The sequence below is a fragment of the Arvicanthis niloticus genome, chromosome 3 (assembly GCF_011762505.2).
Source record: "Arvicanthis niloticus isolate mArvNil1 chromosome 3, mArvNil1.pat.X, whole genome shotgun sequence".
Lineage (NCBI taxonomy): Eukaryota > Metazoa > Chordata > Mammalia > Rodentia > Muridae > Arvicanthis > Arvicanthis niloticus.
Window position 1 is genome coordinate 122,564,915 of NC_047660.1, and position 25,408 is coordinate 122,590,322.

At 37.7% G+C, this 25,408-nt stretch overlaps 1 protein-coding gene across 4 annotated transcripts in view; it reads right to left on the reverse strand.

Moving 5' to 3' along the window:
* Nucleotides 1–9,394: 9,394 nt before the first annotated feature.
* Carf (calcium responsive transcription factor) overlaps nucleotides 9,395–25,408 on the reverse strand; it is a 50,357-nt gene continuing 34,343 nt past the window's right edge. For 3 of the 4 annotated variants that reach the window (XM_034497587.2, XM_076931830.1, XM_076931831.1), the window contains 7 exons: nucleotides 23,578–23,721; nucleotides 21,507–21,740; nucleotides 19,141–19,303; nucleotides 17,518–17,581; nucleotides 16,272–16,402; nucleotides 14,855–15,224; nucleotides 10,937–12,791 (listed from right to left, as the gene is read on the reverse strand). In XM_034497587.2, the coding sequence (XP_034353478.1) occupies nucleotides 12,673–12,791; nucleotides 14,855–15,224; nucleotides 16,272–16,402; nucleotides 17,518–17,581; nucleotides 19,141–19,303; nucleotides 21,507–21,740; nucleotides 23,578–23,721 (1,225 nt within the window). In that variant the 3' untranslated portion in view covers nucleotides 10,937–12,672. Of the gene's footprint in view, nucleotides 12,792–14,854; nucleotides 15,225–16,271; nucleotides 16,403–17,517; nucleotides 17,582–19,140; nucleotides 19,304–21,506; nucleotides 21,741–23,577; nucleotides 23,722–25,408 lie in introns of all 4 variants that reach the window. The other variant, XM_034497585.2, reaches the window with a different exon arrangement.

Below are 25,408 nucleotides of genomic sequence, written 5' to 3' on the forward strand. Positions count from 1 at the left end.
GGGTAGAGCCTGAGCATAGAAAACCTCAAGCCACTTCCTCCAACCAGGACCCACCTCCAAGTAGTGCCAATACCTATGGGCCAAGCATTCAAACACATGAGTCTATGGGGGTCATGCCAATTCAAACTACCACACCTGGCCTGTATAGGAGCCAATTTGCTCAGGATGGATGGCTTCTAGTTACTTCCAAATACTGAACAGAGTTTAGCTACACCATTGTCAGGATGACCCTACAGAAATCCTCAGCTTCTTACAGCACAAAGGAGTAACCTTCTTTTCTACTTGGCTTTCTCAGAGGGAGGCAAGCAACTTGTCATGCTTGTCTTCCATGAAGTACATGTAGGAGACCTGTATGAGAGCCAATGTCTGTTTGGTCTCATCCTGAAACCATCCACTTTTTGTTTCTCCATGAGCAGTCTCTGATTTCATCACCAAGGACTGAACTACCCTTGTCCTGCAGAACATTCTTGGCTAAATCCAGCTATTGGCATTCTACCTCCTAGGACTGTACGCCAAGCCTGTAGTGTACAGTTTGGTGGGTCCTCCATTTGTTCATTACAGCGGCAGTAGGAGGAAGGTGAAGACCTAGCCTGCGTTATTGCCTGTGGGTCCAGTTGCATCCCCAGCACTGGAAATAGATGATGTCTCATCCTTCAGCAGGCTTTGCCCAGTCAGCTCCAAGAGTCTCCATAGTTCCCACAAGTTCATCCTGGTGAATGTGCTCTAAAAGTAATCATGAAGGTGGGTGTTTCTACTGCTCACTGCCCTGCTTACCTAAACAGCCTTCCAGCCTGCAAGCCACTAGAGATCTACTGCTGGCCATTCTAGTATACAAGGTACATAGGTTAACATTTTTAAAATATTGCCTCTCTTCTACTTTATTTATAGAGTAAATTTTATCCCAGTTAAAAAAATAATATATGCCTAGCATTGGTGGTACATGCCTTTAATCCCAACACTTGAGAGGCAGAAGCAGGCAGATCTCTATAAGTTTGAGGCCAGCCTGGTCTACAAAGTGAATTCAAGGACAGCCCGGGTTACACAGAGAAGCCCTGTCTAGCATACATTAAGTCCAGGATTTAATCTCTAGAATCACATAAGATAGATGTGACGGCATACACCTGTAATTCTAGCACTCATGAGGTAGAAGGAGGAGGATGAGAAGTTTGAGGACATCCTCAGCTACACAGAGAGTCTAAGATCAGCCTGGGCTATATGAGACCTTGTCTCAGACAACAACACAAATTTTGGGTGAATGCCAGAGGTAGAAAAGGTGATTCAAAATGTGCACAAAAAAACGCAAAACAAATGATCTTTATATATAAGAGGTGGAAACAAGCAAATAGCCTAAATCAACCAAAGTGATCTTCAAAAAGATCAACGCTTGTGGGTAATTGCTGAATTAATAGAGCTATGGAACAGAAGAATACAGATTAGAAGACCCATACATTTATGATCAAATAATTCAGGACAGAGGTGAGATACTATAAAAAGGGGACTAATACACAATGGTCACTGAATGCTTGGACCGGACTGGTATGCTCAGTGGGTAAAAGTGCTTGCCAAGCAAGCCTGACAACCCAAGTCTGGTCAGAACCTCAAAAGCCACAGTTGAAGAAGGGAACTAACCCCCATGAGTTGTCCTCTGACCTCCACAGTCACACCGTAGCATGGGTATGCATACATGGGCACACCCCACCCCAAAGTGTTAACTGATACTATATAAAAAAAATAAGAAGCTTTGCCCCATTCAGAAAATTCTAATGCAGAAATTCAACTGTATTTTGCAATGGTAAATTACACAAGTTCCAAGACATGATATAGAAATAATTTTATTGGGGGAAGTGTGCCCCTCTGTAGCCAGTATAACTCCTGAATAAAAGACACAGAAACATGGTATTTTTATTAACAAGCTGTTACCCTAGCCTGGGCAGGTTCTGAGCTATTTTAGCCTACATCCCAGCCATAGGTCCTGTGTTATTTGCCCAATGAGTCTTGCTGTATTTGCCCTGCTCCATGTGTGTCCACAGGGCAGTTTTCTCTTGGACACATGTTAGTGGTCCATGCTTTCGTCTATCCTGCCTCTCAGAGGCCTCCTTCTTCCTCTATCTTTCTCTTTCTCCTTGTGGTCCCTACCTGAGACTTCCTACTTGATCTCAAGTCCTTTCCTCTCTTGCCTAGTCACAGGCTCTAGTGTTTTATTGTCCAATCAGAGATTATTGGGGAGCATTCTTTACAGTACATTTATCAATACAATGCCCATGTCTCAGACCTGATCTTGGGACACTGAAGTCAGCATCTGAATACAACAGTACACAAGACCAACCCCAAAAGGATGACACCTTCAGAATTTCACCATAAAGAAAGATTTTTATTTTTTCTTATTATTGTGATAAAATATAAAACAAACTTTGCTGTTTATGACCAGTTTTTACCATGTCCATTTAAAAAATTACTTTCTCACTTGGTGTATCTTAGTGTTTTGTCTGTCTGGGAACCTTTGAAGAGCAGAAGACTGTATCAGATCCTTGGGAACTAAGTTGCAGACAGTTGTGAGTTATCTTACGGGTGCTGGAAATTGAAGCTTGCTCTCTCAAAGGGCAGCCATAATTCCGTATGTCCATTTAAAAACAATATGCCATTCAGTGGCATTTACTATGTTTACAACTGTCACGACTGTGTATTTCATCTGACGGAAACTTTGTCTTAGTTATTATTCTATTGCTGTGATGAGACACTGTGACTGAAGCAGCTTTCAAAAGAAAACATTTAACAACTGGGGATTATGGCTTGCTTACAGTTTCAGAGAGTTAGTCCATGATCATTGTAGCGGAAAGCATGATTGTAGGCAGGCATGTCCCTGGAGCAGAAGCTCAGAGCTTTACACCCTGATCAAAGGCAGCAGAGAGGGGATGTGGGAGAGAGTGAGGGGGAGAGAGGAAGAGAGACTATGATGGAAGCTTTTGAAACCTCAAAGCCCACCCCATGTGACACACCTCTATCAACAAGGCCATGCCTCCTTCCTAAATAGTCCACCAACTGGGAACCAAACATACAAACATATGTGCCTATACAGGCTATTCTCATTCAAACAACTACACTTGATAACCACTTAGTAACACTTAGTAATAATCCTTCATTTCTCTCTCTCTCCAAGCCCTGTAAGCTACTGCCTATTTCCCATTTCTTTAAAGTTTTGTTTTTTTGTCTTTTTCTTTTTGTTTGTTTGTTTTGGTTGGTTGGTTGGTTGGTTGGTTGGTTGGCTTTGAATTCCAGTCCTCAGGGAGGCAAAAGATAACAGATCACTGAATTTGAGAGGACAGGCTGGTCCACAGAGTGAGTTCCAGGACAGCCAGAGATACACAGTGAAACCCTGTGTTGAAAAACCAAAAACAAAGATTAAGAAGGGCAAAGGGTATACTCTAACGGTAAAAGTGTGTGCTGAGTACAAACAAGCCCTGGGTTCATTCTCAAGCAAACAATAAGAAAAACTGTTCAGGGATAGTTGTGTAAAAATATGGGCTTTTCTATCCCTACCCTTGCTCTGAATAATGACAGGAGAGACCCTCTCTCACTCTCTCTGGGCCAGAAGTCTTGCCCTTTTCTCTCCTGCCCAGCTATTAACTGCTCAGCTTTTTCTTTAAACAACTGGAAGGTAATGGAGAACAATGATTTACAAAATACTAAGTGAGGAGATGCTTCATAATGACAATACCAAAGTCAGGACTGCAACCAGATCTCTGGGTACAGAAATCAACATTTGGATACACAATACACAAAAACATCCCCCAACATAGTTGCCCTCCAAATTCTAGGTAAATAAAGTGACCTGGCAGCAGCCTGTTATTCTGTTGAAGCTAATTCAAGCCACAGCAATATGAAACCATCCTTCCTCCCTGTGGTCTGACAGTGTTTCACTGAGACCCTCAAGATTCCAGAAAGACATATATTGCTCATTTCCTCTTGATTGTGTATTCTAGATTCTATATAGGCACATAAAATCGTACATGACATGAAAGTAGAGGGATGGGTGGAAAAAGAAAGATACTGGTGGGCAGACAGGGAGCAAAGGGGCATTGGGTTGCACTATAATAGTTTTTTTTTTCCTGCTAAGTTGAAGATGGCATGATCCCCAACATACAATTCCATTTTAGGCCTGGTTTGCTTCTGCCCTCTGCTGGGTGCTTGGGATGGCTAATTTTGGTTGTCAACTTGATTACATCTGGAACCAACTTAAAAAAAACAAGCAAACAAAACAAACAAACAAAACCCAAGCATCTGAGCACATCTGGGATGAATTTTTTTGATTGTATCATTTAAGGGTGAAAGATCCACCTGAAATCTGGATCATTTGGGGTGGGAAGATTCACCCTAAATCTGGACCATGCCTTCTAGTGGCTGCCCATGTGAGATGACATGAAAAGAAGAAAGCTTTTCTTTTTTCTTTTTTTTTTTTTTTTTAGATTTATTGATTTCATTTATATGAGTACACTGTTGTTATCTTCAGACACACCAGAAGAGGGCATCAGATCCCATTACAGATGGTTGTGAGCCACCATGTGGTTGCTGGGAATTGAACTCAGGACCTCTGGAAGAGCAAGCAGCCAGTGTTCTTAACCTCTGAGCCATCTCTCCAGCCCAAGAAGAAAGCTTTTCATTTTGCCTGTTTGTCTTTAAGGAAAGTTCATCTATTCTGTAGCTTATGAATTTCTCTACTGATAGTAGATACTAGAATTCACTTCTTCAGGATTCCAATGCACACTGAAGACTAACAGCTCCTTAGATTGGGACTGCTGACCCATCCCCACTACTGAATTCTTGGCTTGAGATAGCTATTGTTGGGTTACTCAAATCACTGCCTACAGACCATTCTACTAAGTGTATGTGCATGTGTGTGAGTGTGTGTGTGTGTGTGTGTGTGTGTGTACATGCACATTCAATTGTTCGTACCTTTAGAGAAGCCTTACTAAGACACTGCTGAATAGCCTTAGAGTCTAAGATCAGAGCTTGGTAAGTGAAAAGGGCTTCATTGGCTTCAGCAAGTGAAGCTGCCACTCTCTGAAAGTAATAAACTAATTGACTTGATAAGTTGGACTTGTGTGGGTCCTTTTGTATGTTGGCACCATCCCAATTAAGTGGCAAGAGGATTTTTTGGTTTTTTGTTGTTTTGTTTTTGTTTTTATTTTTTTGTCTTCTTAGAAAACTCATACATGGAAACAAGTATGTACTTACTTATAAAACAAAGTCCTGCTAGTACTATTTAAAAAACAAGATTGGACTTGTCACATGCAAGTTAATGAGCGTGTAAACGGGTAAGATAGGTTTGCAGAGTGGTTTGGCACTAAATAGGAAACCTAAGTGTCAGGTCCAAGAAGACAATGCTGGTGACAAGCCAAAAGGTTTGTTTACTAGAAAAGCAGCTAAGGTGCTTTCTCTTCAATAGAAAAATTCCCTAATCCTCCAGGAACCTCCCTTAACCAGGTCATAAACGTCAACTACCTCAGGCAGGGGCACCTAGTTCCCAAGTCAATCTGAACAGCCCATATCCAGTCAGAGCCCCACCCTGCTGACTGTCTTATAAAATCTACTTGCTTTTCCACGGTTCTGCAGTTCTTTCTGCTCAGTCCCCAATCTCCACCCACCAGAGATGGCCTTGGCAGTTTGATCCTCAACAAATTATTCTGTCTATGGAGCAGTCTGGTTCGGTATTTTCATTGGGTCTAAAGTTATGTTTTAAGTTGTAATTACTGTGTTTAAGAGATCTATAAAACAAAGATACCTCTGACCTGTAAGCTCCACTTGCCCAAGAACAGATAAACCTGCAAACCTCACCTTCTCAAGGACAGATAATTTCCTACAACGTTGGTGGCTGTTGTTCATATAACAAGCCAAATGTTTTCACCTCTGTAAACCAGGTTGGTTGTCCCAAGTGCATAGAATGTGCTTGATCATGGTGGGAGGAACATAGCAAGAAGCAAGTCAGCATGTATGCTTGCCCCTGATTGGATGAAGGTGGGAAGTCGGTAGCCTTATAGATTCTACCTTTAATAAGCACAGGACTAACATACTTTGTAGCCATTCTGAGAATCCCAGGTATGGACCTTGCCAGTGTTCAGCATCCAGCTGGTATTTAATAAAGCCTACTTCAAATGTGGCTCAAAAATTGTGATAGAGGTTTTATTCTCTCCTGGTGGGTTAACATTTTCTCTGTACCTTTGCTTATACATAGGATTTGTAGAATCTCAAAAACCACTTTGTGTATACCTTGGAGAAACTTCAAATGGAACAAATATACACTACCCTAACCATTAAAAACATCAGCCCATGTGTTTCTACAATAAAACCAACTACAGAATTACCACACTTATAATAATATAATTATTGTATATAATTATTATATATATTTGTTATAATTAAGTAATAAATCTTAATAGATGCAATAAAAGTATGTAAAAAATTCAACATCTTTTTATATTATAAATTATTTTCAAAGTAATAAAGATCTGAACTCCAAAGCATGCCACCACACATGTGTGAATGACATGGAATGCTGCTTTGTGTTCTAAATACCTGAATACCTGCATATGAAATCTTATTAGTCCAGGGCCATTCTCTCTTGACTATTGTCCTATGTTTAATACATCTTTTTTTTTTTTTTTTTTTTTTTTTAGCATTTCTAAAACTAAATGCTTTGTCACAAAGGCTCTCAGAAGTCTAGGTGATTTGAAAATAAAATTTAAATGCTGATAAGAGTTTGGAAGAAATACATTAATAACAGATTTCTATATTAATGAAGGTCCCAGAGTACCTTACCTGAATTTTCTAAAGTGACAAGAAAAAATTTTCTTGTTATAGTGGATTTTGATCACATGAATTGTTAATATATAATAAAATCTAGTTGCAATAAATACTTTGTGTTGGGGGCCGACTTTTAGCAGAAAGCGGCTATCAGCTTTGCAGCCATCTTGAGCCATATACCCTGACATGAGACTTGGATTACAATAGCCTACAACAGCTGAGCACGCTCTGATAATCTTGGTTTAGATACCTTGAGATTAAAGGTGCGTGAGATTAAAGGTGCGTGAGATTAAAGGTGTGTGAGATTAAAGGTGTGTAAGATTAAAGGTGTGTGACTTAAGAGTATGACTTAGAAGTATAGAGATCAGAGTTAGAGACAAGACCTAAGGGCATGATTAAAGGTGTAACTTAGAGGCGTGGCTTAGAAGTAAGACATATAAAAGGCAGAGGCAGACAGTAGAGACCGACTATAGAGGGAGAATCAGACAGGAGACACTTAGAGGAAGAGAGACTGAAGAATAAACGGGATTGAATCACACCCTGTCTGGTCTCCATTCTTTGAGTCTGCCCTCACCCCTCGCTCTTGCTGAACCCCGACCGGCAGACCGGAGCGGCAGCTTGGGCCGGGATACAGTGGCCGCCCAAACGTGGGTTGGCCCGGGGCCTCAACATTTTGCCTGGACTGCAACATTTATTTTGGCCGCCCCAATGTGGGGCTAGTGTGGACCCTAACATTATTTTGGCGCCCGAACAGGAACTCGAGCTTGGACCTCAACAACTTTGATCTGTAGCTGGATTTAGCTACCTTGTGTGTTCTTCCCACCCCCACCCCCCCCCCCCTTTATCCCTTTCCCTTTCACTCCCCTGTCACTGGACAAGAAAGAAAGAAGGAAAGAGGAGAAAGAGAAAGATAGAATTCTCTGAGTACTCACACGAAGTACAGAAAACACTCCCTTAGGCTCTCATGCAGGAACACCTAAGGGAGGTTTTATGTAGTTCACATAAGTACTCAGAAGCCACTAAAGCTATTTTCCATGGTGGTTTGTGCTGCTCAGGAAGAGTTCAGGAATCCCAAAGACCAACAAGGAGCCAATCCCACACAATCCCACTACTTTATTCAAGCTGCTTAGGCTCACTTGCTGACACTGACACAGCAGGGCAGGAGGGTGAAGCCTGGGGCCCTCAGCAGGACAAGGTGTTATAGGAAACGGCAAGCATCTAATTGAATGGCTATTGTAAGCAGACAGGTGGGGGCTCTGAAGCAAAACCATGAACAATCACAAACGGTCTGAAAGTACACCTGGAGTATCAGACTAATCCTGATTGGCTGTTGCTAGAGAGTCTCTAGGGAGTAGATGATTGTTTATCTGTTTGTCTACACTGTGCCTCTCCATGAGTAGGATAAAATCTCACTAATTATTTTATATCCAACAAGTAAAACTATCTAGCTCTCAGCAAGTCCTGTTACTGTTAATCTGATTGGAGAAAAATATATACTGCCTAGTACTAAGTTTATTAACATAAATAAATCCCAAACTCTTAGTCCAGCAGGGCTGGCTGGAGAATCATACTGACAACTCAATTGTCCACACAGACACCTTCCAAGGCTCCTCTCCTAAAATCATCTTCACTTTTTATGCATGCTCTGTATTAGACCTTCTTCCTTTTGTTGTTTTTTCAAATTAATTTATTATTGTATGTATGGCGTGTGTGTGTGTGTTTGTGTGTGTGTGTATGTGTATGTGTGTGCTGAGTATGGGAGCTGAACTCCAATCCTCATACTATGGTAAATACTTGATCAATGGAGACACATCCCAAACACAGACTTTTCTGTTGTTCTAAAGATAAGGCAGAGTAGAAAAATCAAAAAAGAGGGGAAAAGGTTAATGATCTTTTCTTTTTTAAATCACAATCCTGTTATCACTCAAAGAAAAAAAAAAAGAAGCAGTACTTGAAATATCATTGTACCAAATGTAGAGTCAAAAATTACTTGTATGTTTTCATACATACTGTTCTATTAAAATTTGGTAACATTTATGTATTTATTACCCATGTATGTAGGTGTATAAGTCCCACGTCACTCATGGCTAGAGGTTATCAGAGGACAACCAGAAGCAGTCAGTACTTTCCTTCCTTGTAGGCCCAGGGGATCTAAACCCCTGTGATCAGGCTTAATGGCAAGTGGCTTTACACGCTGCGCCATACTGTTGGTATGAAAATTTCTGTTTTGTAAATTAACACTGTGTGGGTATGCATGTATGAGGTCAAAGGACAACTCTGTGGAGCTGGCTTTCTTCCACCTTCACATCTGTTTTAGGGGATTAAACTCAGGTCATTGCACTTGAATCTTTACCCATCAAGGCGCGCGCGCGCGTGTATGTGTGTATGTGTGTGTGTGTGTGTGTGTGCGTGTGTGTGCGTGCACATAGCATATATGTATATGCTAATGGTTGTTAATCCTTAAAAACTATCAGGCTTCAAACTGCTATAAATCTCTAGTCAAAAATCTCAGATACTAAAACATTTATAACCATCTTATTGAAAAGAAAAATTTTTCATTATCTCCAAGAAAAGCATATTTTCAAAAACTAAAACATAAGAAAAAACTGAATTTTTAATAAAAAAATTACATTATAATAAGAACACTGTACATCAAGTTACAATATATACATACATATTTTAAAATCTTTTTACAAACTTGGTATAAAGTAAACACTATATCATACCCACATGATTAAGTATATAGTTTGACAGGATATAAACAAGATAAAGCACGAACTGGGGCTTAAAACTACAAACTCAATGCAGGACCGGATCCCAAACCTTATGTCTCCTATCACATCTGTGATGCTAGGAAACATTCACTTTGCATTAGATGTTAGAGCTTTTTAAGTACATTGGCTGCTTACATAGAAAATCACTACTGGGGGAAAGTTTCCTGTGGTTGTTCATCTATAATTTCCTGGTGAATATACAAAGTTTACTTGGAGGTTTGGAACATGTAAACTACAAAGAAACAAGCCAGGCTATGATTATGAATTTCTTTTTTTCATTTTTTTGATTATGAATTTCTAACTGCTTATTTTAAATGTCCAGCTTTCCACTACAGATACTACATCTTGTAATACATGAACCAAAGGGTATTGTCAAATTTTGCTGTGGAGTTGTTAAGAGGAGGCCAGATACAGATGCTGACATTTCTATACACTTGTGTTTAAGATCTGGCACTTTTGTAAAGAACTGAATATTTACATATGTAAACACAGTTCTCAGAACTGATGCCAAGCACCTTTAGCCAACACTGACGTGTGTGACTACACATTAGTTAGAAGACAAAGGAATTTTTAAACTCATTTAGATACCATTTTTAAGAACTACTTATTTAAATACACAAAAATATTAATAGTTCCAGTTTCTACCTAAAAAAGCAAGAATATACAATTAGGGATTTAAGTATTCAGTTTTCTGTTTTCTTTTTGTTTATGGGAAAAATTGTAACTTTCTGTTCTCATGATAAAAAATATTAACAGAAGACCCATTCAAACAGAATGAAGTGACAGAAATATGTTTTTTCTTTTCTTCCTGGGTCTTACTATGTGGCTCTGGTTATCCTGACATCACTGTGTAGGCCAGGCTACCCTGGAGCTCACAAGAGATCTACTGGAAAAAAAGGTGTCTGCCACTAGCCTGATGGAGGGAAGTGACAGAAACACATTTTCATTGTGTTTGTTCCAGGTTACACAGTAAATGCTGGACCCTTTGCTCTTTCTCTCCTCACCAGAAATGACGGGTTTGTTTCTTAACAGCATTTCTCCTTAGCAATCCAAATGAAAAAGAAATGTCTCCAAGAGAATACTGCTCAGTGAGTAAAATATTTAGTAATAAACCATAATCATTATTGGAAGATGAAAACATATCTGTTCTTGAAAGTTTCTGTAACACAGATAATCAAAGAGTATTACCCATAATACAGTCCTAAACTATATACTAATTGATCTTATTCCTCTTAAGTGCACACAGACTAAGAGAACCTAGGTTTTGAAGTAAATACGAATTGAATTAAACTTAGTATAATATATTTGGGTTTAGTAGCCTGCTGCTATAAATACTGGTAACAGGTATCTTTAGGTCTTTCTTAAAAAAAAAAAAAAGCAGTTCCTACTAACAATCATACATATAATTATATATAAACTTTGCTTTCAATAAGATATAATAAGCTTTATATTGACTAGGATATAGATGTAAAGATAACCAATTTTAGAGTTCTGCCTACTTTAAAATAACTGTGCTTTATCTTTAGGTACAGGTCATGTACCTAAAAGCAAAGTGAATAATAATGGGAAATTACACTTTAGGAAAGTCAATCTATGTAAAGTATTAAGGTCAAATATCAAATTATATTGTTTGTGCTCTGAATATTAAACTTTAATATCCATTTAAAATTCTTATTTTTAAAAATAAAAATTTAAATAACTCAAAAATGAATCTTCAGAAAAAGGATCTTCTAGGTGGTTCCTTATTTCCTTCTTAGTAAGGTCTTGCTATGTAGCCTAGGCTAATTTGAATTTACAATCTAATTCCTCTACCTCCTCAATGCTGGGATTACAGGTGTGTACCACTACATTCAGCTAGGTTAATTTCATGATAGTTACATTTGAAATTTCTACCTAGTCAATCTTCCATAAAAACAAGTTCATAATGAACATAGGGATTACTAGTTATTTGGTATTATGTATAAATATACTTATTTAATGAGCAAATATCATATCAGACATTTTTAAGTTTCAAAATTTTAAGCTATATATACTTACCTTGAAATATATAAATCATAATACTATCAATTCAGTAAGAACCCTAGTACAAAAAAATGTAAATACTATTTAAATTTTTTTTGTTTGTTTTGTTTTGTTTTTTTTGTTTTTTGTTTTCTCGAGACAGGGTTTCTCTGTGTAGCCCTGGCTGTCCTGGAACTCACTCTGTAGACCAGGCTGGCCTCGAACTCAGAAATCCACCTGCCTTTGCCTCCCAAGTGCTGGGATTACAGGCGTGCGCCACCACCGCCCGGCTTAAATTATTTTCTAGTCAAAATTGAATCTTAAAAAAAAAAAAAACAACAAAAATTTTGCTACCATCAAAAGTTCCCCCAAATGATCTGTAAACAGTAGGGAATTCTAACATTTCCCCAATTCTCTGAATTTTTTCATGTTTCTATTCCTAGGTAGATATTTACCTTAATCCTATATAAAATACATGTCACATACATTTGTGTTACTTATCTGATTAATTCAACTTTTCAATACTTACCAATACTTACACTGAAATTTCTGACAGATGACTTTTAATAACATCTGTTCACAGTTAAAGATATAAGCCCAGGACAGACTGGAAATGCAGTGCTGAGGGGTGTGACAGGAGCGCTGTGCTGCCACAGAAACCTACTGCTCTATCTTTTCAAGTAAACAGATGATGGATATTTGCTCGCCTATTGGTTCATCAAAACTCTTCTCACAACTTTAAATTTTCTGACACACCTACACATGCACTCATATACTGCTTTTATTGTTGGTCTTTTCTGTCTTGTAAGAACCAAAACTGGGTATAACTATTTGCATTCATACTAAATCACTGTGGATAACTTCAGATGATCTTTTAAAATATTTGCCTTACTGGGTAATAAAAAAATTATAGGAATACAAAATAAATTATTTCTTAAAGGAAATACAAATATAGAATTGGCAACAAATATTAGAGTTCTAAGTCAAAAACTGCCCGTCATCCACTCTGGGCCAGGGATTGACACACCATCTCTGACAAGCTCCACCTTTTAAGACATCAGAGGGGCCAGAGCTGTAAATTCTAAAAAACTTAAAATATTTATGTAGCAGATACTTTTTTACAGTCCAGGAAAGTTTTTGCTTCTAAAGACGGTGTTGGCTCGTTGGGTTCTTGTTTAACTTGGTTCATGGACAGAGTATCTTCTAGATTTTCTTCAACTTTAAAACAAACAAACAAAAAATCAGAAGGGTTAGAAAGTGTTTTACAGCATTGTGGTCTTTACAATTATGTACATTTAAAGCCAGGCACAGTGTCATATGCCTGTGGTCACAGCACTAGAGCAATGAGATGGAGGAACAGGAATTCAAGGCCATCCCTAGTAACACAGCCAACATGAGGCCAGCCTGATCTACCGGAGACTTTATCTTTAAAAATATATAAAGTAAATGCAAATATACTGTGATTGTAACCACATAGCCAGCACTGGAGGACCAGCAGTAACGCTGCCTGTCAACTGGCCAGTGCAACGCTTCATCTGTTTGTTTGTTTTGTTTTTGAGACAGGGTCTCACTATGTAGACTGTTGGCCTTGAACTCAGAGATCGAGTACACGCACCATCATACTCAACCTCAAAACTTCACTGTACTTTAATAAGAATCTCCACTCTTTAGCTGCTCTTAGAAAGCAGAGGTTAGAGGGACTGTGCTGAACACATCCAGTACGGTAAGATACAAGCATACTCAAGTTCAATCACAGTCAAGGGGACCCACAGAAGATGGATTTGAATGACCCCAAGAGCTCATGTCTGGTGAAGTGACCCCCTCAGATTGATCTCACTAGATAAAGCAAACAGATTTGGACTAAAAGGGGTTTCTTTGAAAGCTATTTGGATTCATGCTTTCAGAAAGCCCATGTGACACCACAGAGGGTGAGAGCATGTTAGAAACAAAGCTTTAGAAGGCAAGAATGCCTGGGCATAGTTCCCACCTCTATCACTCATTAAACATGAACATTAGGCAAGTATTTAACTTATCTGAGCCTTGGTTTCCCTATCTGTAGAATGGGAATATAGCTAACTTTCTCATGGAGTTATGACAATAAATTTTCATATATTCATTTTTGTCTTCATCTATAAAGTTACTCTGTAGTTATAAAAGTTCTCTGGTAAATTTTTTTGGTGTCCTTTTGTTTGTTCTTTTTTGGTTTTTCGAGACAAGATTTCTCTGTGTATTCCTATCCAAGCCCTGGCTGTCGTGGAACTCAGAGATCCTTCTGCCTCTGCCTTTGAGTACTGGTCCAGCAATTTTCTTACAAGTATGTTTCCCAAAAATTTAAAAGACTTTAACTCTATCTAGAATGAAGTATTCACATTTTTATTTACCAAAAGAGGAATGATTAAGATAGAGGCAAATATATGTTCTAAGAATAATTTCTGTGAAGACTGTTATACTTCAAAGCAAAATGCATATGTATCTCTTCCCACAGAAGTGCACCAGCACTCACAAATGAGTTGTGGGGCTGGGGAGATGGCTCAGAGTATCTGGGTATCTTCAGTGCCCAGCACCCACATGGTAGTTTACCACCATCTGTAACTCTAGTTGTAGGAGATCCAATACCCTATTTTACCCCACTGGGTACCAGGCATACATGTAGTGCACATACACACACAGGCAAAACACTTTTATGCCTGATAAAATAAATAAATACAGGCTAGGTAGTGATAACACATGCTTTAATTCCAACAATGAAAGGCAGAGGCAGGCAGATCTCTGTGAGTTTGAGGCCAGCCTTGTCTATATAGTAAGTTCCAGCATAGTCAGAGCTACATAGTGAGATCCTGTATCAAAAAATAAAAAAAAAAAAAAATTAAAAATAAATGAATAATTTCCCTCCTCAGCTCCTTTCCTTCTTGTCTGTACGGGCCTACTATGGAGTGAAGCACTCTACTACCTCAATCCTCTTTTTGACACATGATCTTGCTAAGTTGCTTAGGCTGGTTTGGGACTTGTTTTGTAGCCCAGGGTGTCCTTGAATTTGGAATCCTTTTGCCTAAGCCTTCTAAATGCTGGGATAAACAATGAAAATTTCATTGGGATTAAATAATTAGACAAAATAAGAAAAAATATTAAGTTAGTGAAATCTCAGTTTTTTCTCATAATTTTGTTTGAATTATACAATGTTATAAACCCTCTGGGTAGAAAAGACTGGTTTTTCTTTTATTTGATGTAGTGATCCTAGGTTATAAAAGGTTAAGAAGAATTGTAAATTGATGGTCACTTACTAAGAGCTGGATGGCTGTCTATGATTTGTATTGGAACGGTTTGTACATCTCCCAACAGAGTCCTATTTATACTTCCTTCTGAATTCCCTGCATCTTCAGCATCTTCACCTTCCACCAGCTGATCCATTGCAACTAGACTCTGACCTGACTCTGGGAGACTGCCCATGGAAGAGGCAGTGCTGTTGTTCTGGGTTAGGCATGTATCTGTTCCGAGGTTTTGACTCTGACCAAGCAGTAGAGAGTGGTTATTCACTTCAGCATTTCCTACTGAATCCACAAGGCTGGAAGGACTGGAGGATGGATGGCTATTTACTGATACCAAATCTTGTGATCCATCAGGAGAGGAGAGTCTTGGCTGTAACTTCAAAGCCTTTCAAAGAGAAAAGAGTTTATCACAATGTTTGGATTTACTAATATAACATTCTTTTGTTTTTATTTTTACCTTCCTGTCTTTATTTTTTTATTATTGGATATTTTATTTATTTATATTTCAGATGTTATCCCCTTTCCCCCTGTCCCCCACATAATCTCCCTATCCCATCCCTCCTCCTCCTTTTTGCTTTTATACCATTTTAATTATATGCATGTATTAAGGTCAGTTCTATGTTGAGGAACTAGCAATATAATAGATGCAAATAGTCAAGGAACAAGCAAGACAATAAACACAAATAATCAAAGAACAAGCAAGGCAATAAACAAAGTTCCATGAACACTCCCATGATCACTATTTCTAAGGGCTTACCAGGATGACCAAAATATCTGAGCCTATTTCCCTTTCCTAGCCCCAAGTCATTTTCATGTCTGAAGCCTACTCCTTTGTTCTAGCCTAAGATTTAGATTTCTGCCTGAAATTATTTCCTTGTCCTTGGCCAATGTCAGATTCTTGCCAAGCAGCTCCAAAAGCTCTCCACCTCTCCCCATTTTTTATTTCATAAATAAGACTAAGCCTGTCTTAGGTCATTCTGCCAAGAATGCCTTCCTTATTCATCGTGGAATATGCATTATCAAAAGCAATGTACTTCTTCTGTCTTAGGTTGGTAAGGCTCTGTGCAGAATCTTACTCATCCTTGGCTTGCCAGCCTATTAATAAGAATGTCCTAATAAGACATTCTTGTAGGATAATATTTTGACAAAAAAAAAAGGTATGTAATTACTAACAAATAGTCTACAAGGACAGAAACAAGGACCAAGGAAAATGTAAATGTAGCACAACAAAGTATTCATAGTCTCTCATCTCTCAAAATTTTAAAACATATTACCTAAGTTACCATTGTACATCAAATCACAAAGGATTGGAAAATTAATAATGAAGAAATATATGGCCATTATTGTAATTTCAGAACAATTATCTGAAATCCATAGAAAATAGTCTTGGAAAAAGAGATCCCTAGATTTATCTATTTAATGGGGTACCTACCTGTAAGTGTGTAAATATTTTGGGCTGAAATGAAGAAAGTGGGGAAAGCAAGGGAAGTGGCTCTGGAGACAAAGAAGTCTGTGTCTGACTTGTCCCCATTTTGCTGGTAATTGGTTCTCCTAATAAATTTCCTAAATTAAACAAGAGATAGACAAATTATTTTCTTGAACTTTATGACAATCATTACTATTAGAATCAGAATAGAAGAGAAGACAAAGTCAAAGGTTTATAAAAGACTTCAAATAAGCATCAGTAAGCTAGGCAAGGGTGGCAAATGCATATAGTTCCTGAACTCTGGAGGGGACACAGGAGGATCAGTAGTACAAGGTAATTCCTGGTTATAGAAGTGAGTTTCAGGATAGACTGGACTACTTGACATTCTGTCTGAAAACAAACAAACCAAATATCAATCTACAAACATATAGCCAGGCATGGTGGCACATGGGAGGCAGAAGCAGGTAGATCTCTATTAGTAGAGGCCTGGTGAGTTCCAGGCCATTAATTAATTAATGCATAACCCCAAACTAGCCTGGCATGGTATCTCACGCTTGTACTTTCGAGTACTTCTGAGGCTAACAAAGGAGGACTATTATGAGTTTGAGACCAGCCTAAAATAGTCCAGATCAGCCTGGGGACACAATGAGACCACTTCAAATCAACAACAAAGAAGCAAAAACCAAAATACACACAGAAACACAGACACACCCACAAACAAATAGACCACATATCTATCTACTTCACTGTTTCTAGAACCTGTCAGACCATCATAACTTCCTAGGACAGAGTCTACAACCCCTGCACTAGTGGAGTGGAGAAGGCAGGTAGGCCCCAGAAACTTTCTGACCAGCTCAGACAGGAGCTCCAGGTTTGGCCATAAACCCTGTCTCAAAGAAAGAAAGAAAAAAAAAAAAAAAAGAGTAACGGGGGAAGACAAATGCCATTAATCCCTGGCCTTCACACATGCATAAATACATGTACACATGAAAAACAAAAACAATTTCATTATGTGAGATATCAAAAGTTCTTTCCAGATATAACATTAATTGATTTTTATGTTATAAAATATTTAAAATAAACCAAGTGGTGGTGGCACATGCCTTTAAACTCAGTATTTGGAAGACAGAGGCAGGTGGATTTCTTAGTTTGAGACCAGCCTGGTCTACAGTAAGTTCTAGGACTACATAGAGAAACCCTGTCTTGAAAAACAAAAATACAAAAAAACCCAAAAATATCCAAAATAACATACCTTCTGCAAATGTAACTGTCACAGTCTCTCTGAGAACATTCCCACTATCTGTAGTCCACTGAAGCTGAAAGGAGAATATTTGTTTCAGTGAAAACCCAGTTGTTATACTGAAAATAATCTTAAAACATTAATGCAACTGTATTTTCTTTAAAGTTTACTTTTATTTACTTATTTTATGTGTGTGTGTGTGTCCGCTTACATGCCTTAGCATACATGTAGAAATCAAAGGACAACTTCTGGAAATCAGTTCTTTCTTTCTACCTTGTGGGCTCTGATCAAACCCAGGTAATCAGGATAGGTGTCAAGTACCTTTACCATATAGCCAATTAGTCAGCTCTATTTTCCTTTTTTACTGTGTGTGTGTGTGTGTGTGTGTGTGTGTGTGTGTGTGCGTGCGTGCACATGTGCACATGCATATGAATGCCAGAGGGAACACTGAGTTTATTTCCTTTGAGATGGAATCTTCCCTTGGCCTGGAGCTTACCACTTTGGCTAGATTGACCAGTCAGCCAGCTCCACCCCCTCACACTAGCATTATAAGTTCACACCTACCATAAATTTTTAGGTGGGTTCTGAGGAATCACACTTAGATAATCATGTTTGAGAGGCAAACATTTTACAGAGCCCCCTCCCTCCCCAACATCCTATCTTATCTTCATACTATACCTTGTGCTTTGCTCTGTAATTACCCACTTGACTTTCGAATTCAGGTATTAACAATTTAAATAGGAAGTGTAGATGGCAAATCTATTTTATTTCTTGAATTCAGGACATCAATAATTTAAAGTTTGGACAGACACACATGCACACATACACACAGCATCCCAGCAGTTCTAGCATTTGAAATATACAAGCACCAGGGCTGGAGAAACGGAGCTCAACAGTTCAGAGCACCAACTGATTTTCCAGAAGACCTGGGTTCAGTTCCCAGAAACCACAATAGTGGCTCACAATCATCTATAACTCGAAGTTCAGGGGGTCTGACACCCTCTTCCAGCCTCCTGTGCCCCAATATATTTTATAAAGTAAGTAAAAATTTAAAATGTTAGAGTTCTAAAACTTGGAAAGTAAGAAGTCAGGAAGATTCAGGTTAGTACTACCGAGCTTTTAACTGCAAACTCACTACCTCATATAGTCACTGACTACATAATTATGATGAAACTGTCTCAGAAATTACTAATGTTGACAGGGAAACTATGACATAAAAATATGAAGTGAAAAGTAATATTCATATATGGCATACAGAACTCACACCAAAACTCTGTGCATTTGAACCTGAACTACTTAACCATGACCACCTATTTTTAAAAATGGAGGGGGGAGGTATACTCAGTATGTGCTCAATAACTAAGTAAGAAATAATTCTCATAAAATAATTATATTTAGAATCAGAACTCTGTCTCTCTTCCTTGTTACAGTAGTAAATATTGAGTCATCATCTGAGAACTTGTAGTACTCATATTTTGGAAAATTACCTAGTGTATTTTCTTGAATCATAATAATTGAGATGGTGTAACAGTAGCCCTTTCTAGCAGGCCAAATACTGACAGGAGCTAGAGACCCTAGAGTGTTAACAGGAGCTGAGAAAGGCTCTAATGAGACAAGAAGTGGGTGTGATCATACCGTTGCTGGAATAATCTCTGAGTTATATACCACATCTCCAGTCCTCAAGGATTTCTGTACCTCATGGATATGATTTTTTATATCATTTACAGTTGGAAAATAAGATAAATTATGTCTTTCAGGTACCTCATCAGGTTTGAACAGTTCTCTTTCCACAAATTTTCTGTGGAAGATATAAAATAAGAATATAACTGTAATGATATACTTACAGATTGAAAGAAAGGTTCTTTCTCAATATTAAACTTTTGTAAAATATAATTCATATTTCTGTAAGTAATTCATATAAGCCACTTTAGATTTGTGTCCATTTATCAAAGCAATAGAATTCACACAGGTTAAAGGAAGGTGCTGTTTTACTGGCTCAAAGCACACATATTACAGAGCTTTGACATTTTTATGAATTAAACTTGAACCACAATCCTCATCTTGAACATAGTTTTGTTTTAGATCCTTACCATATCAGGCACAATTTTGAACACACTACAGGTATTTCCTTTAACAATTTCTGTGATCATGTGACCAGGTGTAATTATCAATCCCACTTTCCAGATGAGGGAGCTGAAGACTGCAGAAGATGAAGCTGCCCTGAGTTAGATACCTACTTAACAAGTAGGAAAACATGGGCGGATTCATAATTTGTATACATCGTGTTACACTGCTTCAAAAGACCTTAAATAATATTACGTGAAATCTGATGGTTCGAATATTGTAAGAAGGTAAGATATTCTGTGAAAGGTAGCATTACTACATAATTATATGAAAATAAATACATAAATCACAGTTTAACACATATGTATTTTATGCAGTATATTTATGGAATAAAACTGGAGAGTTGTATTCCTTTTCTTCTTATTTAGCCTCTTTTTAAATAATTTGAAGTAGCTGGGCAGTGGTAGCACGTGCCTTTAATCCCAGAACTCTGCAGGAGGATCTCTGAGTTTGAGGACAGCCAGAGATATGACGAAAAACCCTATCTTGAAAAAAATAATAATTAAAAGTAAATAAATAAATAATTTGAAGTAAGTAGATTGGCCAAATGTTAGTAAACAGTGGATGGCCTTACTAAATTTTAGCTTTGTTTTGTAGGCCTTGATAAAAATAAATGTTAAAGCTTCTAAATATAAAGGTTATGTAGTAACTAAAAAGTAGTGATTGTCTGCTGGATTCCGCTGTGTACACTTCTGACCCCAGCACTAGGGAGGCAGAGGCAAGTGGACCTCTATGAGTTCCAGGCCAGCCTGGTCTACATAGTGAGTTCCAGTCTAGCCAGAGCTACACAGTGAGACACAATCTCAAGAAAATCTTTTTATAAGTACTCATTTTGTTCTTCAGGTTTCACTACACAATAACTAAAAGGAGCAAGGCATTACAACATTACACAGGCTATAAAACTAGACGGCAAGGCACCACAACAATTCACAGGCTGTGAAACTAGACCCAGTTCAGTTCTCAGTCTGCCTTTCAAGTCAATTATTTGCCAACTTTGAATTTCCATCTTCTCATGTGTAAAATGGGGATAAATGCATCATCTTTACTAAGCTGTTGAGAAATGATATATTTAAAGGTTTTGGCCAAATATGTGCTATGCACATAGTAATTGCCTTATAATAATTATTTTGTAGTTAATCTCAATAGTTCTTCACCTAATGAAACATTTATTTGTAGTTATTTGGACTAGCTTTAATGGTACTCAAGATAATTTGTTTAATTAATATTGTAGTGACACATAACATATATATAATTGAGTATAACATTACATATTGTTATAGTAAATAGTTTAGTTTATTATCTTTTTAAAATACCTAATATTTTAAGTGATTTTCTGAGAACTTCATACAAGCATATATTCTATTTTGATCATATTAATTCCCTGTATTATCTTAAAGTAAAATACTATTTCATTTCAAATAATCTAAAATAAGTATCTTTTTGATTCTACAAGTTTCTCTCTCTCTCTGTGTGATATGTATCATATCATTCAATTCATTACAGAATTAGTGGCTTACACCTATAATCCCAGCACTTGGTTGGCCGAGATAGAAAGAATGCTGCAAATTGGAGTCACCCTGGGTTATATAGTGAATTAAAGGCCAGTCTGGGTTACAGGGTGAGACTTTAGCTAATTAAATTAAGTTAAATTAATCATTCAAAAATAATCCAGTGTGCCAAAGATGTAGTATCTCAAATGAATGAGTATTTACAATTATATTAAGACAGACTATATGAAGGGTTGCCGAACATTAGTGAAAAATAACATTTATAGGTAAGATGAAGGAACATACTCTATTCCTCAAATAGCACTGTGCTGGAAAACTGCTATGAAGCGCCTATCCTGTTAAGAGTGATTACGTAAGCAACAGGTGTACCTTAGCTGCTTCCTCACGGCATACACTTGTCCTACTCCCTGGGACACTAACTCCTGAATCTTATGTGCTACTTGCGGGTGGAGACGAGAGGGCAATGCACAGTTCTCATCTCTGACCATAGCTTCCTCCTCTTCAAGAGGAGACATAGGAAAAGGTGACGGTGACAAAGGGACACCAGGAGTCTCTGATTCATGATACTGATGAGCTTGTTGTGTAGGTAACTGCACATACCATCTGATAAGAGAATAGATTGAAAATTATTAAAATTTAAATACTAAAATCATTTGATAATTTTAGACAAAAGTAGGAATCATAATTACTTAGGTTAATATTCATCGAGAAAAGGAATAATATTTTAAGCAAAAAAATCATATATGATCATACCATGTGGAATAAAATATAAAATGTCTTACATTCAACTCTTCTAAGATTGACTTTATACACAGTTAAAAAGATAACTTTACTCTGGAAGTAGTGGCACAAACCTTTAATCTCAACACTTGAGAGGCAGAGGCAGGTGGATATGTGAGTTCTGGGCCAGCCTGGTCAGTAGAATGAGTTCCATGATAGTCAAGGCTACACGGAGAAACTCTGTCTTGAAAAACTAAAAAAAAGAAAAAGAAAAAGAAAAAAAAAGGTAACTTCATATTTCACTATGACTCCAGAGCTAAGGATTTACACATATATGAGGGTAAAGGGATGGCTCAGGAGTTAAGAGCACTTGTTGGCCTTTCAGTTGGGTTTCGATCCCCAGCTTATAATCATCTGTAAATCCAGTTCCAGGAGGGGATCCAAAGTTCTCTTCTAACTAATGTGGGTATCAGGGATGCACATGGTACACATACTCCTGTGACACTGCCACTGATATACACACACAAACAAACAAAGCATTCTTAACTCTTGCTGGCCCAAAGAGCAATAGAATCAACTAAAATATGAACATGTCTCATATACAGTAGTGCAAGGGACTGCTGCTAAAAAAAATATCAATCTGATAGAATACTGTGTTAATTAATCTTTCTTTTCATTGTTGTTGTTTTTATTTTTTGAGATGAGGTCTCACTATGTAGCTCTGGCCAGCCTGGAACTTGGTATGTAGATCAGACTGGCTTTGAACTCAGAGATCCACTAGCCTCTGCCTCTCGAGTGCTAGCATTAAAAGTGTGTATCACCATGTCCGGCTTGAGCAATATTTTTGTACAAGTGTCTGTGTGTGTGTGTGTCTGTGCACGCACATGCATACACACATATGCGGAGGTCAGAGAACAACTTAAAGGAGTCAATTCCTTCCTTTTATCATGTGTCCTGACCTCACTGAGCTATCTCATTGGCCCTCTGTACTTCTGTTTGATATAAACTGATATAAACAAGATAGAGCTAATTAAAACCTGTATAGTTTGGGGCTTGACAGATAGTTCAACTGTTAAGAGCACTTGTTGCTCTTGCAGAGAACCCAGGTTTGAGTCCCAGAACCCATGTGGTGGTTCACACTATCTATAACTCAAGGGACAGGGGATCTTATGCTCTCTTCCTACATCAATGGCATCAAATATGCATGTGGTGCACATACATATTTCTCAGACAACTCTTAAATACAAAATAAAATAAAGAAATCTAATAATTTTTTTAAAAAATAAAAATTTTACAGTTACACATTTTAAAAATTGAATGACCTAATTATTGACTTCATTTTAACTTTTTATAAAAGAGTATGCAACAGTTTTCCTTATATTTGACATCATTATACAATAATAAATTCTTCAATTGAACTGACACATAAAGGACAGTAAGCTAGAACTACTATATTCCTTTCTATTTAAGACATGAACAAAAAATGGAATTTCATTTGGGCTTAACATTCACTGATGGTAATCAACAATGTATGGTTAGCATTATACACAATTTTTAGGTAATAAAATCAATAACATATACAATAGCAACTAAGTTTAATCCTGGTGAGGTATCTAACTTATAAAACCATTCCTTATTGAAATAACTGAAAAGACAGAAGTGGAAGAGTCCTTGTTAGTGATGCTAATCAGACAATGAAAGGGTTGTGTGAGCGCCATACCGAAGAACACCACCGGCATCCACCAGGTTCTTCTTCAGCATGGTGAAGGCTTTCTCCTGTTCCATTCTGATTATCTTCCTGTCAATTTGGGGGTCTGTAGGTACTCTATATTCAGGAAATTTCTGTACCTTTTTAATGTATATCCTTTATACAAGACAAAGAAGAAACTGTCTATTATAATCTCAAGAAAAAAATCTACCATCAATAAAGAGCTCAAGAGAATATGTAATTTAGTATCCAGGAGCTTATCAAAGACATATTAAGTGCATGATACTCAGAAAACTTAACAACTATCATGAATTGAATATAAACATCTAAATATAGATATTTTTCTGAAATTTTCTCTTCTTCATTGTACTGGAAGCCATAATTACCTCACATTTGGTTTACTTTAATACAAGGACCTTCTTTCAGGCTGATTGCCTTTAATTTTATTTCCCTCAAGACAAGCTCTAGCCCTGAATGTCCTAAAAGTTGCTCTCTAGACCAGGCTGGCCTGGAACTCACAGAAATTTGTGAGTTCTGCCTCCCTGCTTCCTGCTTCTGCCTCCTGAGTGCTGGATTTAAAGGTGTGTCACCACCACCTGGCCAACAATGACCAATAATTAAACCATTAGTGGTGACCAATGCCTTTAATCCCATAATCCCAGACAGGAGGATCTTTGTGAATTCAAGGCCAGCCTGGTCTATATAGCAAGTTCTAGTATAGGCAGGGAGACTGTTTCTAAAAAGACAAAGTTATTTTTTCACATTTGTATTTCCCTCCCTCCTTCCTTTCCTTTCCTCCCTCCCTCCTCCCTCCCTTTCTCCCTCTCTCCCTCCCCCCCCCCCCCTTTGAGACAGTGTTTCTCTGTGTAGCCCCAGCTATCCTGGAATGCACTCTGTAGAACAGGCTGGCCTCGAACTCAAGAGATTTGCCTGCTTCTGCCTCCTGAGTAGTGGGATCTCTGTATTTTCAATTAAGCACAAATTTATGAAAACGTTCTAGCTGTCTCATGAGACCCTAGATTTTAAACATACATTTTATTGTTTTATGTGTATGGGTGTTTTGCCGGCATGCATGCTGTGCACCATGTGGCTGCGGACGTCAGAGGAGGGCTTTAGATCAATAGTGATGGGTGTTTGTGAACCACTGTGTTGGTGCTGAGAACTGAACCCAAATTCTCAGATCAGTCAGTATGCTCTTAACTGCAGTGCCATCTTTTCAGTCCCTTAAATTTTTTATCACATTGTGTGTGAGTGTGTGTAGCCTGGAAAGCATGAGATCCTATCTCAGAAACTGCATTGTCTCATAGCTTACATATCTATCTGTAGAGGGTTAATTAAATTTTATGCTTATAAATGGAATATTATAATAGAATATTATATAGCTGTTTAAAAGAGAGAGTTCTTATATACCTCTATGAAGTCACTTTGAAAGTACACTAGGAATGAAAACAGCAGAGTTTGATAAGTACATGCCACATGGACACTGCTCGGCCATTTGATATCTGTGCACTAGATACTCACTGTAGGCTTTCGGATGAAGAATGAATCAATGTGAAGTCAGAGAGAAGAGGGAACTATCACCTAACTTCAAGGAAAGAAAATTTTAATGGGCTTTACTGACATTTTAGGGTAGAAGACGATATGTGTGCATTCATGCACATATATATTCAAATAACTCAAAAAACATTGGGATTTCAGGCTTTAATAAGGAACATAAAAAACAGTAATAAAAGAAAAACCTAAAATTCACTGTACATGTTTTTGAGATGTTTAAACTTAATAAAAAGGCTTTTGCCATTGAAAAATATAAGAGTTTAATATAAAAAAATCATAATAAAAGATA